The sequence below is a fragment of the Onychostruthus taczanowskii genome, unplaced genomic scaffold (assembly GCF_017590055.1).
Source record: "Onychostruthus taczanowskii isolate IOZ18803 unplaced genomic scaffold, ASM1759005v1 scaffold20, whole genome shotgun sequence".
Lineage (NCBI taxonomy): Eukaryota > Metazoa > Chordata > Aves > Passeriformes > Passeridae > Onychostruthus > Onychostruthus taczanowskii.
The window spans coordinates 7,034,400-7,051,617 of NW_024499240.1; the positions used below are offsets into that span (position 1 = coordinate 7,034,400).

At 42.0% G+C, this 17,218-nt stretch overlaps 1 protein-coding gene across 50 annotated transcripts in view; it reads right to left on the reverse strand.

Moving 5' to 3' along the window:
• Positions 1-17,218, reverse strand: part of TTN (titin) — a 238,064-nt gene that overhangs the window by 28,571 nt on the left and 192,275 nt on the right. For all 50 annotated transcript variants that reach the window (XM_041403525.1, XM_041403521.1, XM_041403519.1 and 47 more), the window contains one exon: positions 106-17,211. In XM_041403525.1, the coding sequence (XP_041259459.1) occupies positions 106-17,211 (17,106 nt within the window). The remainder of the gene's footprint in view (positions 1-105; positions 17,212-17,218) is intronic.

A 17,218-nucleotide genomic window follows, 5' to 3' on the forward strand; every position in this document is an offset into this window, starting at 1 on the left:
CCATTTTACTGTATGCAGATTTAAAGCTTTTGGCATTATTTTGAAGTAAATACTTTAAAACACATTATTTTAAGTATTAACGGATTTTTTCATAGTAAAACATACCTGTTATTTTTGTTCCCTCCTTGGTCTCAGAAGGCACTCCAACACCATATTCATTTTCTCCAGAGACACGGAAGTAGTAGATGGCACCTTCTTGCAAACCAGTCACTTTGTAGGACAGGCGATGACAGTTGTTTGTCACAGTCACCCACGCCTTTTTGCTAGCTTCTCGTTTTTCAATTACATAGTTCTTTACAGGTGCTCCACCATCATTTTCAGGAACATCCCAAGATAACACAGCAGATTCTTTAGTTACGTCTTTTGTTGCAATATTAGATGGGGGGCCAGGCGTATCAAGAACTTTGACCATTAAAGTCAAGGTGGTAGTGTTCAGGATGTTTTGCAACGTTAATGTATATTTTCCAGAATCATTTCTTGTTGCTTTTTCAATAGTAAGAGATGTACAATTACTTGACGTGTCAATGCTTGCACGTGTACGGAGATCAGTGTCTGGTTTGTTCCATGTTACATTTGGGACTGGTTTGCCTCTGAAAGGAACAGTCATTGTGAATGATCCACCAGCCTTTACAATTAAAGTCTTCCGCATTTCACTGTCAATTTCAAAGGCAGGCTCTTCCTCTCTTTCTTTTGCCACCTGAGGTTCTGAGACATCACTTGGTTCACTGACACCCATTTTGTTAATGGATTTCACTCTAAAAACATATTCAGAGCCTGATGTTAATCCAGTTATGGCATATTCTGTGCCTCTTAAATTCTGAATAGCTGTTGTCCAGTCAGTTTCATCGGTTTTCTTGTATTCGACTGTGTATCCTGTCACTGGAGCACCTCCATCAAACAGTGGCTTTGTCCAACCAATTGTGATATTTGATCTTGTAGAATCCATAATCTTAGGTTTAGATGGCGGCGATGGCAAGAAAATTGGATCTTCTGCCTTAATCAATGGTGTGGTTTCACTTGGGAGACTGAGGCCAGCAGCATTTTCTGCATAAACCCGGAATTCATATTCACATCCCTCACGGAGACCCGATGATTTCACTCTTAAATCATAAACTGGCTTTTTGTTTACGCGAATCCATCTTAGGCTGGTTTTCTCACGCCTTTCAATTACATAGCCCGATATCTCATTGCCTCCATCAGACTCAGGTCTTGCCCAGCACAGAGTTATTGAATCTTTGCTCACACTGGTGATCTCTAAAGATGTAGGTGGGCTTGGCACTGTAAATGGGTCTAGGGCTTTGACAGCAACACTTTCTAGAGGCTCACCAACGCCATATTTGTTAACTCCCATTACTCTGAAAATATATTCATTACCCTTCAGTAATTTTGTCACTTTACAAGATGTTGTTTTAAGCTCTCCTTCACAAAGTGTCCATGCAATTCTGCTGGTCTCACGTTTTTCCACAATATAATGGTCAATCTCTGCACCACCATTTTCTTGAGGGGGTCCCCATGATAAATGGCACTTTTCAGCAGTAAGGCCATTTATTTCTAATGGGCCTGCAGGTGGGCCAGGTCTATCAAGTACTTTGCAATTAATTGCCAAAGATTTTGTTCCTGCAACATTCTGTAATGTTAGTAGATACTGTCCTGAATCCCCTCGGATACAGTCCTTAATGGTTATTGCAGTAGTGTAATCTGTTGATACTATCTCAACTCTAGCTTTTCCTTCAAGATCCTTGCCATCCTTTGTCCATGAAATCACTGGTATCGGCCGTCCTGCAACATCAGCATTGACTTTAAACACTTCTCCAGCTTTCACAACTACAACATCCCTGAATTTGGCATCCATCATAATTCTTGGAGCCTCTACATCATCTTTCACAGTCACAGGTCCAGTTGATTCAGATGGCTGACTGAAGAGTCCAGCAGCATTCTTTGCAATCACATGGAATTCATAACGCTGGTCTTCTGTAAGTCCACCTACATCAAAGTATGTTTCTTGCACATTAGTAAAATTACATTTTAGCCAACGACCATCTGGCAGTTCTCGGCGTTCAATAATATATCCTGTTACTTTAGCTCCACCATCGTATTCTGGTTTAGTCCACTTCAATGAGACAGATGTTCTTGTAATATTAGTAACTTCTGGTTGACCAGGAGGATCACATGGATCTCTTGCAGCAACTGGTTCACATGCTTTGCTGCATTTGCCTATTCCAGCAATGTTTTCTGCATACACACGATATTCATACATCAGTCCTTCATCAAGACCTGTAACTTTCATTTGTGTATCTGTTATGAGGCTCTTGTTGACTTTTGTCCAAAGAATGCTGCTTCTTTCTTTATGCTCCAAATGGTATCCTAGTACTACACTACCTCCATCATTAACTGGTACCTGCCAAGTTACAATCATGAAAGATTTAGTTGCGTGTGCCACACGAGGTGTTCCTGGTGGACCTGGAGGCTTAAATGGATATTCTGCCACAACAGAAGGAGAATTAATATAAGTGCTCTTCCCATAGCGGTTTTCTGCACAAACACGGAACTGATATTCAGATCCAGTGACGAGTCGAGTTACTTTAATTGATGTTCTTGCAACTGCTGCAGATACAACCTCCCATGTTGTTGTGGTAGTATCTCTCTTCTCCACAATGTAATTGCTAATGTGACATCCACCATCATATGCTGGAGGTTTCCAAGACAGAGTTACACTATCAGCACTAATTTCATCAATTTTAACATCAGTTGGTGGTCCTGGTCTGTCAAGGACAACTACGGTTAGAGAAGCTGTTGTTGTTCCAGCAGTATTTGAAAGATGCAATTCATAATGTCCCAGATCTTCATTTGTAGCTTCCTTGATGGACAGTGAAGTTAAAGTCTTTGATGTTTCAACATTTACCCTGGTTGTCTGTTTTAAGGGATTCCCATCCTTCTTCCAGCTAACAGTGGGAAGAGGTCGCCCTCTGAATGGAATGTCAATCTTAAGATCATCTCCAGCTTTCACCGTGAATGTGTTAAAAAGAAGCTCAACAGATGGCTGGATTTCAATATCTTTTGCAATGACTGGGACACCAAGTTCTCTTGGATCACTTTTTCCTTTTTCATTAATGGCAATCACCCTGAAACTGTATTCTTCTCCCATACTTAAGCCTGTTACTGTTGCTTCCAATGTTTTCACCTGTGTACATGCACTCCATTTTACACTTCCTTTAGTCTGCATTTCTACTATATAACCAGTAATTTTACTGCCACCATCACTCTCCGGCTTTTCCCATTTAATTGATGCAGAATTGCGAGTCACGTCAACAAGAATGACCTTTGAAGGTGGAGAAGGTGGTTCGGACACCTTAACTGGATCAGCAATTTCTGCTGGTAAACCAGCCCCATATTCATTTACAGCTAGAACACGGAAGTAATAACTGCATCCTTCTTGTAGCTGAGTAATCTTGAAGGAATTCTTAGTACAGTTGCTTGTAACTGTGGCATATGCCTTTCTTGTGGATTCTCGCTTTTCAACTACGTAGTTGGTAATTTTAGCTCCGCCGTCAATAAGTGGTGCTTCCCAGGCTAAAGTTACAAAATCTTTTTTCACTTCTCTGATTGTCAGGTTTAGAGGTGCACTAGGTGTATCAAGCACTCTGACATTAACAAAAGCAGATTTTTTGCCACTGTTGTTCTCTAAAGTAAGGTTATATCTACCACTATCAAATCTATTGACATTGTCAATGACCAGCATTGTATAGGAACTGGTGACTTCAATCTGAGCTCGCTCACTAATTGTTCCTTCTGCTTTCTCCCATTTAACTTCAGGTTCCGGTCTTCCTTTGATGGTGACAAACAGGCGTAAAGTACCACTAGCACGTACAGTGACTACTTTTCTGAGATCTGCATCAAGTTCAATTTCAGGAGGTTCCATCTTGTCCTCTGCTAAGACTGCACCAGGTATAGTCGCGGGTTCTCCTACTCCTTCTGAGTTGATGGCACAGATGCGGAAGTTATACTCCTGGTTCTCCTTCAGTTTTGTCACGGTGAACTGTTTTGCTTGTAGGCCTGTTGGTGGGGTGCAGGTAGTCCATTCATCAGCAGCAGCTTCTTTTACTTCCACTACATACCCTTTAACAGGAGCACCACCATCATAAATGGGCTTACTCCAGGCAAGGGAAACTGATGACCTGGAAGTATCTGTAACCTTTGGATTGCTAGGTGGACCTGGTGGATATAATACATCACAAGCACGATAGAAAATGGATGGCTCACTGGGTTCCCCTACCCCTGCAGCATTTTCAGCAGACACTCTAAACTCATAGAAATGCCCATCAGTTAGACCTGTCACTCTGAATCGCAAGTCTGTCAGCCTTTTCTTATTGCATTTGGTCCACCGGATACCATCCTTGTCTCGTTTTTCAAGTATGTAACCTTCAATTTCAGCTCCTCCATTGTCTTCTGGGCGACTCCATGTTACCACCATAGAATCTTTTGTGATTGCTGAAACTTCAGGTGTTGAAGGAGGACCAGGGGGTTTGTATGGATTACGAGCCACAACTGGTTCAGATTCCAAGGGCTCTCCAACTCCATATTTATTCACTGCCATTACACGGAAAATGTATTCATTGCCAGGAAGGAGTTTGGTTACCTTGTGATTTAGAGCCTGCACATCTGTTGCTACTTGTGTCCATGAAAGCCTACTTGTCTCTCTCTTCTCAATGATATAATGTGAGATACTAGAACCACCATCATGTGAAGGTGGAGACCATGACAAGTAGCATTTTTCTGCAGTGACACCTGTAACATTCAAAGGTCCTTCAGGAGGTCCTGGTCTGTCAAGCACTTTCACAGTTATTGGTATAGATTTGGTGCCACCAACATTTTTGAGGTTAAGAGTATAGTGACCTCCATCTACTCTTATACAGTCTTTGACAGTGAGAATTGTTTTCTCAATGGTAGATTTAATTTCCATTCTTGCAGTTGTTTCTTCAAGGTCTTTACCATCTTTTGACCATGTAACATCAGGAATAGGTTTGCCATGGATATCAGCTTCAAGAACAAAGGTTTCTCCAGCATGAACAACAATGACATCTCTGTATTTAGGGTCCAGTGAAGCACCTGGTGCTTCAATTTCATCTCTGGCAGTAATAGGCCCTGTACTTTCAGATGGTTCACTCAAGCAACCTGCTGCATTTCTTGCAATTACTCTAAATTCATATCGTTGGTTTTCAACAAGGCCACTTACTGTAAATTCTGTTTCCAACACATTTGTAAAGCTGGCTTTCATCCAGCGACCATCTGGTAATTCTTTCTTTTCTACAATATAACCAGTTATTTTGCTTCCACCATCATATTCAGGCTTTTTCCACTTCAGTGTGATATTACTTCTTGTAACAAGAATGGCCTCTGGGCGACCAGGTGGGTCACAAGGATCTCGGGCAACATACAGTTCTGATACTTTGCTGACTTTGCCAATACCAACAATGTTTTCAGCAGAAACTCTGAACTCATATTCAAGACCTTCTTCAAGGCCATCTGTTTTATATTTGGTGTCCACAATAAGTGACTTGTTCTGTTTTGTCCAAAGAATGCTGTTCTTATCTTTACGCTCAAGATGGTAGCCAAGAACTTTGCTTCCTCCATCATTAACTGGTTCATGCCATTGTACGATCATATGGTCCTTGGAAGCTGCTGTAACAAATGGGGTTCCAGGTGGTCCAGGCACCTTGTAGGGGTATTGCACAACAACTGATTTAGAAGCCAAAGGAGAGCTCTTTCCATATCTATTTTCAGCAGAAATCCTGAACTGGTATTCAGAACCTGTTTTAAGCTTTGTTGCTTTGATGGTTGTTCTTGCAACAGTTGCTGACACAATGTTCCACGTGGTAGTGCTTGTGTCACGCTTTTCTACTATATAGTTGCTTATCTGGCAGCCACCAGTATAATCAGGTGGATCCCATGACAAAACAACAAAGTCTGCACTAATTTCATCAAAGCGGACAGGTCCTCGTGGTGGGCCAGGCTTTTCTAGTACAATTATGCTCAGGTGCTCTGTTGCTGTACCTGCTGCATTTGTTGCTGTTACTGTATATTTACCAAAGTCTTCCCTGTTGCTTTCTTTAATATGTAAAATAGTTGATGTTGTTGTATTCTCAATATTTAATCTGGTTGTCTGTTTCAGTGGCTGCTCATCTTTTGTCCAAGTAATAGTAGGTTTGGGTCTACCTATAAATGGTACTTCTACCTTCAGATCTTCTCCAGCTTGTACACTGTATGTATTAAACATCAGTTTGAAACTTGGCTCAATAGTCAGGTCTTTAGCTATCACAGGAATTCCAAGTGCTCTGGGATCACTTTTGCCTTTTTCATTGTAGGCAATCACACGGAATTGATATTCCTGTCCTGGACTCAAACCAGAAACCTCTGCATTACATGTTTTGGTCTCACTAACAACACTCCATTTTTCTGTTCCTTTAGGCAACATTTCAACAAGATATCCCAAAATTCTGCTACCTCCATCATGTTCAGGTTTTTCCCACGTAAGCGATGCACTTCTCTGAGTGACATCAGTGAGCGTTACTTTCCCAGGAGGCAGAGGTGGCTCTGAGGCTTTGATAGCATCCCTGGTTTCAACTGGGACACCAATTCCATATTCATTTTCAGCCATAACTCTGAAGTAATAAATTGCTCCCTCTGTAAGATTTTCAACTTTAAAACTTGTCTTGGCACACTTAGCACTTACATTTGCAAATGCCTTCCTGGTTGACTCACGCTTGTCTATTACATAGTTCTTTACCTTTGCACCACCATCAATAATTGGTGGCTCCCAAGATAATACAGCAGAATCCTTCTTTATATCCTTTACCACTAAGTTTTGTGGGGGTCCTGGCGTGTCCAAGACTTTCACTGTAACAAATGCAGATTTAGAACCACTGCTGTTCTCCAGCTTAAGAATGTACTTTCCAGCATCGTTTCTATCACAGTTGTCAATTGAAAGTTGTGTGTAGTTTACGCCTTTATCAATCTGAACTTTTTCTGAGAATTCACCTTCTTCTCGGGACCATGTGATGTCAGGTGTTGGTCGTCCCCTAAATGGTATGTGAATCCTAGCAGACCCACCAGCTCTAACCACTATCCCTTTCCTTAGCTCTGAATCAATATCAAGTTCTGGAGCTTCAAGTTTGTCTTCTGGTTTAATAGTACCAGGAACAGATGCAGCCTCTCCCACACCGATCTTGTTGAGAGCACACACTCGTAGTTTGTACTCTTGATGTTCAGTAAGCTTTTTGATCTCAAATCGAGTGGCACGTATGCCTGTCTGTGGAGTAACAAGTGACCATTCATCTTCATCTGCTTTACAGATTTCTACAAGGTATCCCTGGATTTCACAACCACCATCATAAATAGGTTTACTCCAACTGAGCGTAACTGAACTTTTGGTGGTATCCACAACATGGGCATTTGTAGGTGGGCCAGGCTTGAACATCGGGTCACAAGCTTTGAAGTAGGGAGAAACTTGGCTTGGTTCACCAACTCCAGCAGCATTTTCAGCAGAAACTCTGAATTCATATTCATGATCTTCTGTTAAACCTGTAACTCTTAATCGCAAATCTGTAATGCGTCGTTTATTGCATTTTATCCATCTGATGCCTGCTCGGTCTCTCTTTTCTACAATGTAACCTACAATTTCACTACCTCCATCACTGTCTGGCCGGGTCCAGCAGACAGTCATAGAATCCTTCGTGATGTTGGTAATTTCCAAGGCCTTTGGTGGTCCAGGAACCACAAATGGATTTCTCATCATTACTGGCACAGATTCTAATGGCTCACCAACCCCATATTTGTTAACTGCCATGATACGGAAGACGTATTCATTTCCTTCCAAGAGTTTTGTTACTTTCAGCATTGTAGGTAAAACTTCTGAAGCAACCACAGTCCATGCCAGGCGGCTAGTTTCTCTCTTCTCTACAATGTAATGAGAAATATCACTGCCACCATCATGAAGAGGAGGACCCCATGCCAGTGCACATTTTTCAGCTGTAACTCCTGTCACTTGGACTGGGCCCTCTGGAGGTCCTGGCCTGTCCAAGACTTTTACGTTTACTGTTACTGTCTTTGTTCCTGCAACATTAGAGGCTTCCAGAATGTACTGTCCACCATCAACTCTAATAGCATCTTTTACAATTATTAATGCACTGAAATCTGTGTTCTTTATTTCATATCTAGCAGTGTCCTCAAGCTCTTTATCTCCTTTGTACCACTTAATGGTTGGTAGTGGCTTTCCATGAACATCAGCCTCAAGTCTGAATGTTTCACCAGCATTTACAACAATAGTGTCTTTGTACTTTGGATCCATTGAAATTCGTGGAAGTTCAACTTCATCCCTTGCCGTTATTGGTCCTGTACTGTCAGAAGGTTTGCTTATTGCACCTGCAGCATTCTTTGCAATTACTCTAAATTCATATCTTTGGTCTTCAGTAAGTCCTGTTACAGTGAACTGAGTTTCAATGATATTTGTGAAGCTTGCTTTCATCCAGCGACCATCTGGTAAGTCACGTTTCTCTACAATATAACCAGTAACCTTACTTCCACCATCATATTCTGGTTTGGTCCACTGTAGAGTAATAGAGCTTCTTTTTATTATTATAGGTTCTGGGCGACCTGGAGGATCACATGGATCACGAGCTACGTAGCACTCAGAAACTTTACTTGTTCTGCCTACCCCAACAATATTTTCTGCAGAAACTCGAAACTCATACTCAATTCCTTCTTCAAGGTTATTTGTCTTAAAACTTGTGTCCTGTATAATAGTCTTATTTACTTTAGTCCATAGAATGCTGTTTTTCTCCTTTCTCTCAAGATGGTAACCCAACACTTTACTGCCACCATCATTTACTGGTTCATGCCACTGTACAACCATGGAGTCTTTTGTAACTGTTGTCACAAATGGTGTGCCAGGAGGTCCTGGTTCCTTGTAGGGATACTGTGCTACGACTGGTGCAGATTCCAATGCAAAACTCTGCCCATACCTGTTCTCAGCGAAGATTCTGAACTGGTATTCTGAACCAGTTTTCAGTTTAGTCACCTTCAGTGTAGTTCTTGCAACAGTAGCTGAAACTGTTTCCCATACAGTGGTCGTTGTATCTCTCTTGTGCACAATATAGTTGGTGATTTGGCAGCCGCCTGTGTACGCTGGGGGATTCCATGACAGGGTAATACTTTCTGCACTTATTTCATCAAACTTCACAGGTCCAACTGGAGGGTCAGGTTTGTCAAGAGTAATAATTTCAACAGAGGCAGACTTTTGCCCAACAACATTAGCCACAGTGATTTCGTAAGTGCCACTGTCTTCTTTGCTAGTTTCCTTAAGATTCAGTATAGTGAGATCAGCTGAATCGCTAATATTGACTCTTGTTGTCTGCCTTAATGGCTGGCCATCTTTAACCCAGGTAACAGTTGGTTTAGGTCGACCTGCAATTGGTATTTCTACTTTTAGGTCCTGTCCCACCTGAACACTGTAACTGTGGAAAGCAGGTCTTACATCAGGTTCAATCACCAGGTCTTTGGCAACTATTGGAACTGCAAGTGCTCTAGGATCACTCTTACCCTTTTCATTTACAGCCATTACTCTAAAAAGATATTCTTCCCCTTGAGTTAGATTAGTAACAAGTGCTTCAAGTGTTTTAACACGAGCACACTCTGACCACTTTTCACTACCCTTTGCTTGCATTTCAACAATATATTGTATGATTTTGCTACCACCGTCATGTTCAGGTTTTGCCCAGCTTAGTGAGACACTGTTTCTTGTGACATCATCCACTGTTATTTTCCCAGGAGGCTGTGGAACTTCAGCAACTTTAATTGGGTCACTGGTTTCTGCAGGGAGGCCAATTCCATATTCATTCTCAGCAGAGACCCTGAAGAAGTAATAGCAGCCCTCCTGAAGTTGATCTACTTTCCATGAAGTCTTGTGGCAGTTTGTTACAACAGCTGCATATGCCTTTCTTGTTGCTTCACGCTTTTCAATAATGAAATTCTTTATTTTTGCTCCACCATCCAAGAGAGGAGGCTCCCATGAAAGTGAAACAGAGTCCTTAGTGATCTCTCTGATTTTTAAGTTAACAGGTGCACTTGGGGTATCCAGTACTCTTACGCTGACAAATGCAGACTTTGTTCCACTGCTGTTTTCCAAGGTCAGAGTATATTTTCCGCTATCAAATCTGTTAACATTATCTAGAACAAGGGAAGTAAAGCTACTAGTGGTATCAATAATAGCTGCTTCTCTGATGTCACCATCCACTTTACCCCATTTTACTTCAGGTGTTGGACGACCTCTGATGGGAACGAAAAGTCTTAAGGAACCTCCTGCTCTCACATTCACAATCTTCCTTAATTCCATGTCAAGGTCAAGGTCTGGTGCCTCCATCTTCTCTTCTACAATGACAGAACCAGGAACATCTGCATGCTCTCCAACTCCTGCTTTATTAACTGCACATATGCGGAATTTGTATTCGTGTTTTTCCACTAATTTTTCTACTTCCATGTGAGTATTCTTAATTCCAGTTGGAGGGGTACAAATTGACCATTCACCATCACTTACATCACATTTTTCCACAATGTATCCCTGAATTTCAGAGCCACCATCATATATAGGTTTACCCCATGAAAGAAAAACTGAAGATCTTGTAACATCTGTAACTTTGGGATTATTGGGTGGACCTGGCTTGTAAATAGGATCACATGCTTTGTAGTAAGTAGAAGGTGGACTTGGTTCACTAAGACCAGCAGCATTTTCAGCTGAAACTCTGTACTCATAATCATGATTTTCTATAAGACCAGTCACCCTGTATCGCAGTTCACTTATCAGGCGCTTGTTACATCGTGTCCAGCGAATGCCTTCCTTATCTCGTTTTTCAAGGACATAGCCTAGGATTTCACTGCCGCCATCTGAGGCCGGTCTTTCCCATACAACTATCATAGAATCCTTGGTAACTGCTGTGACTTCTGGAGCCTTTGGAGGAAGTGGCACAACAAATGGGTTCTTTGCGACTACTGGGTCAGACTCAAGAGGTTCACCAACACCATATTTATTTACTGCCATGATGCGGAAAACATACTCATTTCCTTCTAGAAGTTTTGTAACTTTGCAGTTCAGGGTTTGCACGTTTGAGTCAACAACAGTCCACACCAAGCGACTGGTTTCCCTTTTTTCTACAACGTAGTGTGAAATATCGCTACCACCATCTTGTAGTGGAGGTTTCCATGACAGTGTGCATTTTTCAGCTGTAACACCTGTAAATTCAACAGGTCCTTCTGGAGGTCCAGGTCTATCAAGAACTTTGACGTTAACAGGAACCTTCTTTTCACCTGCAACATTCTTTGCCAGTAGTACATACTGCCCACTGTCAACTCTTGTGGCTTCCTTCACACTGAGGCTTGTTGCAAAATCAGTAGTTTTTATTTCCATATGAGCGGTGCTTGTCAGCTCACGATCACCTTTTAACCACTGAATGGAAGGTATTGGTTTGCCATGAACATCAGCGTCAAGCTTGAATGACTCGCCAGCATTCACTACAATAGTGTCTCTGAATTTTGGATCCATACTTATTTGAGGTGGTTCTACTTCATCCCTTGCTGTAATTGCCCCTGAGCTTTCAGATGGTTCACTGAAAACACCTGCAGCGTTTCGTGCTATAACACGAAACTCATATCTCTGGTTTTCAACTAGACCAGTTACTTCAAACTGAGTATCAATGACATTTGTAAAGCTTGCTTTCATCCAACGGCCGTCAGGTAATTCCTTCTTTTCAACAACATAGCCTGTGATTTTACTTCCACCATCGTATATAGGTTTCTTCCACTGGAGTGTTACTGAGCTTCTTGTGACAATTACAGGTTCTGGACGACCTGGAGGGTCACAAGGGTCACGTGCAGTATAGCATTCAGATGCTCTACTTGCCTTTCCAATTCCCACTATATTTTCTGCATAGACTCTGAATTCATATTCAAGACCTTCCTCAAGGCCAGTTGTCTTAAATTTGGTATCTGGAAGAGGTGTTTTATTCAGTTTAGCCCACAGAATGCTGTTTCTTTCTTTGCGCTCCAAGTGATAACCAATGATCCTGCTACCACCATCACTGACTGGTTCGTGCCATTGTACCACCATGCTGTCTTTTGTGACATTTGTTACAAAAGGAGTTCCAGGTGGACCAGGAACTTTAAATGGGTATTGGGCTATTATTGACTCTGAGGTGAGATACGTACTCTTCCCATACCTATTCTCAGCTGCAATTCTGAACTGATATTCACAGCCAGTTTTTAAACGACATGCTTTTATAGTTGTTCTTGCAACAGTAGCTGACACAATGTGCCAAGTTGTGGTGGAAGTGTCTCTTCTTTCTACAATGTAATTATTGATAGAGCTACCACCATCATACTTGGGTGGTTCCCAGGAAATGGTAATACTGTCTGCTGTTACTTCATCTACTTTTACTGGTCCAGTTGGAGGTCCTGGTTTGTCAAGGACAACAACATTTAGTGTCTCAGTTGCTTCACCAGCAGAGTTTGTAAGTTTAACTACATATGCTCCCACATCTTCTCTGCATGCTTCTTTTATTGTTAACACTGTGTTGTTTTCCGAGCTTTCTGCATTTACTCTTGTAGTCTGCTTCAATGCCACATTGTCTTTATGCCAAGACACTGCTGGTTTGGGTCGACCAACAAAAGGAACATCAACCTTTAAGTCCTCTCCTGCTAGAACACTGAAAGTGTTAAACAGCAGTTTGAAAGCTGGTGGGATCACAAGATCTTTTGCAACAACTGGTACAGCCAGCTGGCGAGGATCACTGATACCCTTCTCATTCTGAGCTGAAACACGGAAGGTGTATTCTTCACCTTGGATCAATCCTGTGATGGTGGCTTCAGTAACTTTTACAGTAGCACAGGTTGACCACTTTTCACTGCCTTTGCTTTGCATTTCTACAATATAGCCCAGAATTCTGCTACCACCATCATGTTCAGGTTTTTCCCAAGATAAGGTTACACTATTTCTTGTCACATCCAACAAAGTTATTTTCCCTGGTGGAAGTGGTCTTTCTGATACTTTTATGGATTCTGAAGTTTCAACTGGAAGGCCTATTCCATACTCATTTTCAGCGAGGACTCTGAAGTAGTAGTTGCAGCCTTCTTGCAGTGAATCAACTTTCCAGCTGGTCTTGTGGCAATTGGCATTAACAGTTGAATAAGCTTTTCTTGTTGATTCACGTTTTTCAACGATGTAATTTTTTATTTTAGAGCCACCATCTATGAGTGGAGGCTCCCATGTGAGTGTAACTGAAGATTTTGTAACTTCCTTTATTTTCAAATCTTGAGGTGCCCCTGGAGTATCAAGAACTCTGACGTTCACAAATGCTGTCTTACTACCTGAGCTGTTTTCAATTGTCAGTATGTATTTGCCACTATCAAATCTATTTACATTTTCAACAATAAGTAAAGTATAAGAGCTTGTGGATTCAATGCTCGCTCTATCCAAAGATTCCCCATGTTCTCTTGTCCATTTAACTTCAGGTGCTGGTCTTCCTTTAATTGGGACAAAGAGTCTCAGAGTACAGCAAGCTCTAATAGTTACAACTTTACGTAGCTCTGCATCAAGTTCAATCTCTGGAGGTAGCATTCTTTCTTCAGCTTTTGGAGTGCCAGGAACAAGAGCAGGTTCCCCAAGACCTTCGGAGTTCATAGCATAGATCCGTATTTTATACTCTTGGTTTTCTTTCAAGTCAGTGATGGTAAAAGAAGTGGCCTTTAGACCCACTGGTGGAGTTACAATCTTCCACTCATCTTCTTCAGGTAGTGCAATCTCAACCATGTAACCTGTGATCTCCGAACCACCATCATATATTGGTTTGTTCCATGCTATTGTAATAGAGGACTTGCTGCTATCCAAAACACGAGGATTACCTGGGGGACCAGGCTTGAATACAGTATCACAGGCTTTATAGAATGGACTGGTTGGGCTTGGCTCACTGACACCAGCAGCATTTTCCGCCATGACTCTGTATTCATATTCATGGCCTTCTGTCAGTCCAGACACCTTAAAACGTAAGTCAGTAACAACCCTTTTGTTACACTTCACCCACCGTAGACCAGTCTTGTCTCGACGTTCCACAATATAATTAGTTATTGGGCTCCCTCCATCAGAATCAGGATGGCCCCAGCAGACAACCATAGAATCCTTTGTAATTGCTGTAACTTCAGGAGTTTTAGGTGGATCAGGTGGAACATATGGATTTACTGCAAGAATGGGCTCTGATTCCAGCGGCTCACCAACTCCGTATTTGTTAACAGCCATAACTCGGAATACATACTCATTGCCCTTCAACAGTTTAGTAACCTTCAGTTTAGTCACTGGAACTTCTGTGCCTACAGATGTCCATGCCAATCTACTTGTTTCACGTTTTTCAACCACATAATGGTCAATCTTTGCTCCTCCATCATCCAGTGGGGGTAGCCATGACAGCACACATTTTTCTGCAGTGACTTCAGACACAGCCAAAGGTCCTTCTGGGGGGCCAGGTCTATCAAGAACTTTAACATTGAAGATATGCTTGGCAAAGCCACCAGGGTTTGTTGCAGTAAGAGTGTAAGCACCACCATCTCTTCTTGAGGAATCTTTGTTGGTGAGAATGGTAGAGAAATCTGCTATTTTTATTTCTAATTTTGCTGTGTCTTCAAGTTCTTTTTCTCCCTTTGTCCATGTCATAGTTGGTGGAGGGCGACCTGAAACATCAGCCTCAAGTCTGAAAACTTCACCTGCTTTCAGCACTATGGTGTCCTTGTATTTAGCATCCACCTTTATCCTTGGTGCTTCAATGTCATCTCTACAAGTAATTGCATCTGATGGCTCTGAGGGCTGACTAACAGCTCCACCAGCATTCCTAGCAATGACACGGAATTCATAGGCAGCATCTTCTGTTAAACCACTTACAGTGAATTCAGTCTCTAGTATATTGCTGAAATTAGCCTTCAGCCAACGGCCATTAGGAAGGTCTCTTTTTTCAACTGTGTAGCCAGTTATCTTAAAACCTCCATTATATTCTGGTTTAGTCCACTTCAGCGTAACTGCATGTCTTGTAATGTTCAGAGGTATCGGCTTACCAGGTGGATCTATTGGGTCCAGGGCAAACACAGGCTCAGATGGCTTGCTTGGCTTACTCTTCCCAGCCAGGTTTTCTGCTATAACACGGAATTCATATGCAATGCCATCAGTAAGTCCAGATGATTTAAAGATATTTCCTGACACCAACATTTTACTTACAGTCTGCCAAACAATGCTGTTTCGCTCTTTTCTTTCAATGTGATATCCCAGTATTGGGCTTCCACCATCAGTAACTGGCTCATTCCAGCTAATGGTCATGGTTTCTTTGGTGACTGCAATCACCTGAGGAGTGCCAGGAGGCCCAGGTACCTTAAATGGATAGTTGGCAACTACAGACTCTGAAGTAATGGCTGGACCAACTCCATATCTGTTTTGAGCTTTAACGCGGAACTGATACTCAACTCCAGTAGTAAGACGAATGGCTTTAAATGTAGTGCGTATCACTGTAGTTGCCAATTCAGTCCACGTGGTACTGTCAGTCTGACGCATTTCTACAACATAGTTACTAATTGGTACACCACCATCATTCAAAGGAGGCTCCCACGAGAATGTTAGGAAATCACATGAAATTTCTTCAAATTTGATTGGTCCAGTAGGCGGTCCAGGTATGTCATGAACCTGAACTGTGATTACTTCACTAACTTCTCCAACAATATTTTTAGCTGACAGTGGATATTGACCACTATCACTTCGAATACATTCATTGATGGTCAGTATGGTTGCAGTTGCTGTATTTTCATAATTTACCCTTTGTGTTTGCTTAAGTATTTGGTCTTCTTTCTTCCAAGTCACAGTAGGCCTTGGACGACCAAGTACAGGGATTTCAATCTTGATATTGTCACCAGCTTTGGCAATGACTGTTTTCTGGTAAATAGCACGGAGATCAAACTCTGGTAGCATTGTTTGCTCCTTGATAATAACTGGTCTGCTTTCCCTTGGAGCACTTCTTCCAGCACTGTTAACTGCCATAACCTGGAAAGTATACTCTTCATTTTCAGTTAGATTCTTTACTACACAGTCCAGTGTTTTTACAGTGGTGATGTGTGCCCACTGGTTGGTTCCTTTTCTCTGTGCTTCAATTACATACCCAGTGATCTTGCTGCCACCGTCATGTTCTGGTTTTGGCCAAGCTAGGCTAACTGAATTCCGTGTTACATCCATAATGTTAAGGCTCTCAGGTGGGGATGGGGCCTCAGAAGCTTTTACTGGTTCTGTAGTTTCAGCTGGTTCACCAATACCATACTCATTTTCAGCCAGTACTCTGAAATAGTATTCACACCCCTCAGCCAAATTAGGAACCTTGAAGGAACACTTCTGGCAGTTGGTTGTGACTGTCGAATATGCCTTCCGAGTTGATTCGCGTTTCTCAACAATATAGTTGGTTATACGTGAACCTCCATCTACCAGAGGCATATCCCATTGGAGGGTGATGCTGTCCTTGGTTATTTCTCTAGGCTTAAGGTTTATTGGTGGACCTGGCGTATCCAAGACTTTTACATTTACAAAGCCAGTCTTCTTACCAGCAGCGTTTTCAAGAGTCATTACATATTTTCCTGCATCATATCTGGTGCACTCTGTGACAATCAAGAGTGTAAAAGAGTCGGTATTTTCAATACTGGCACGTCCTTTGAGGGAAGCATCATCTTTTGTCCATGTAACTTCTGGAGTTGGACGACCTTTAATTGGTACAAAAATCCGAATAGTGCATCCAGCTCTAACAACAAGTGTTCTTCTTAGCTCAGCATCCAGTTCAAAGTCAGGAATCTCTTCTCGGTCAGTAATTTCCACACTTGGAATTATTGCTGCTTCACCGACACCTGCAGCATTCATGGCAGAGATTCTGAAATTATACTTGGCTCCGGTCTGCAGAGGAGCTACAACAAACTGAGTGATTCTTAAAGCAGTCCCTATTGTGTCTTTCACCCATTCATCTTCTCCTTCTTTTTGATGCTCCACTATATAGCCAGTGATTTCAAGACCACCATCATAGTGAGGCTTGCCCCAGGCTAAAGATGCACTTGTCTTTGTGGTATCAGTTGCTCTTGGATTTGCAGGTGGACCTGGTGGGTCTGTAAA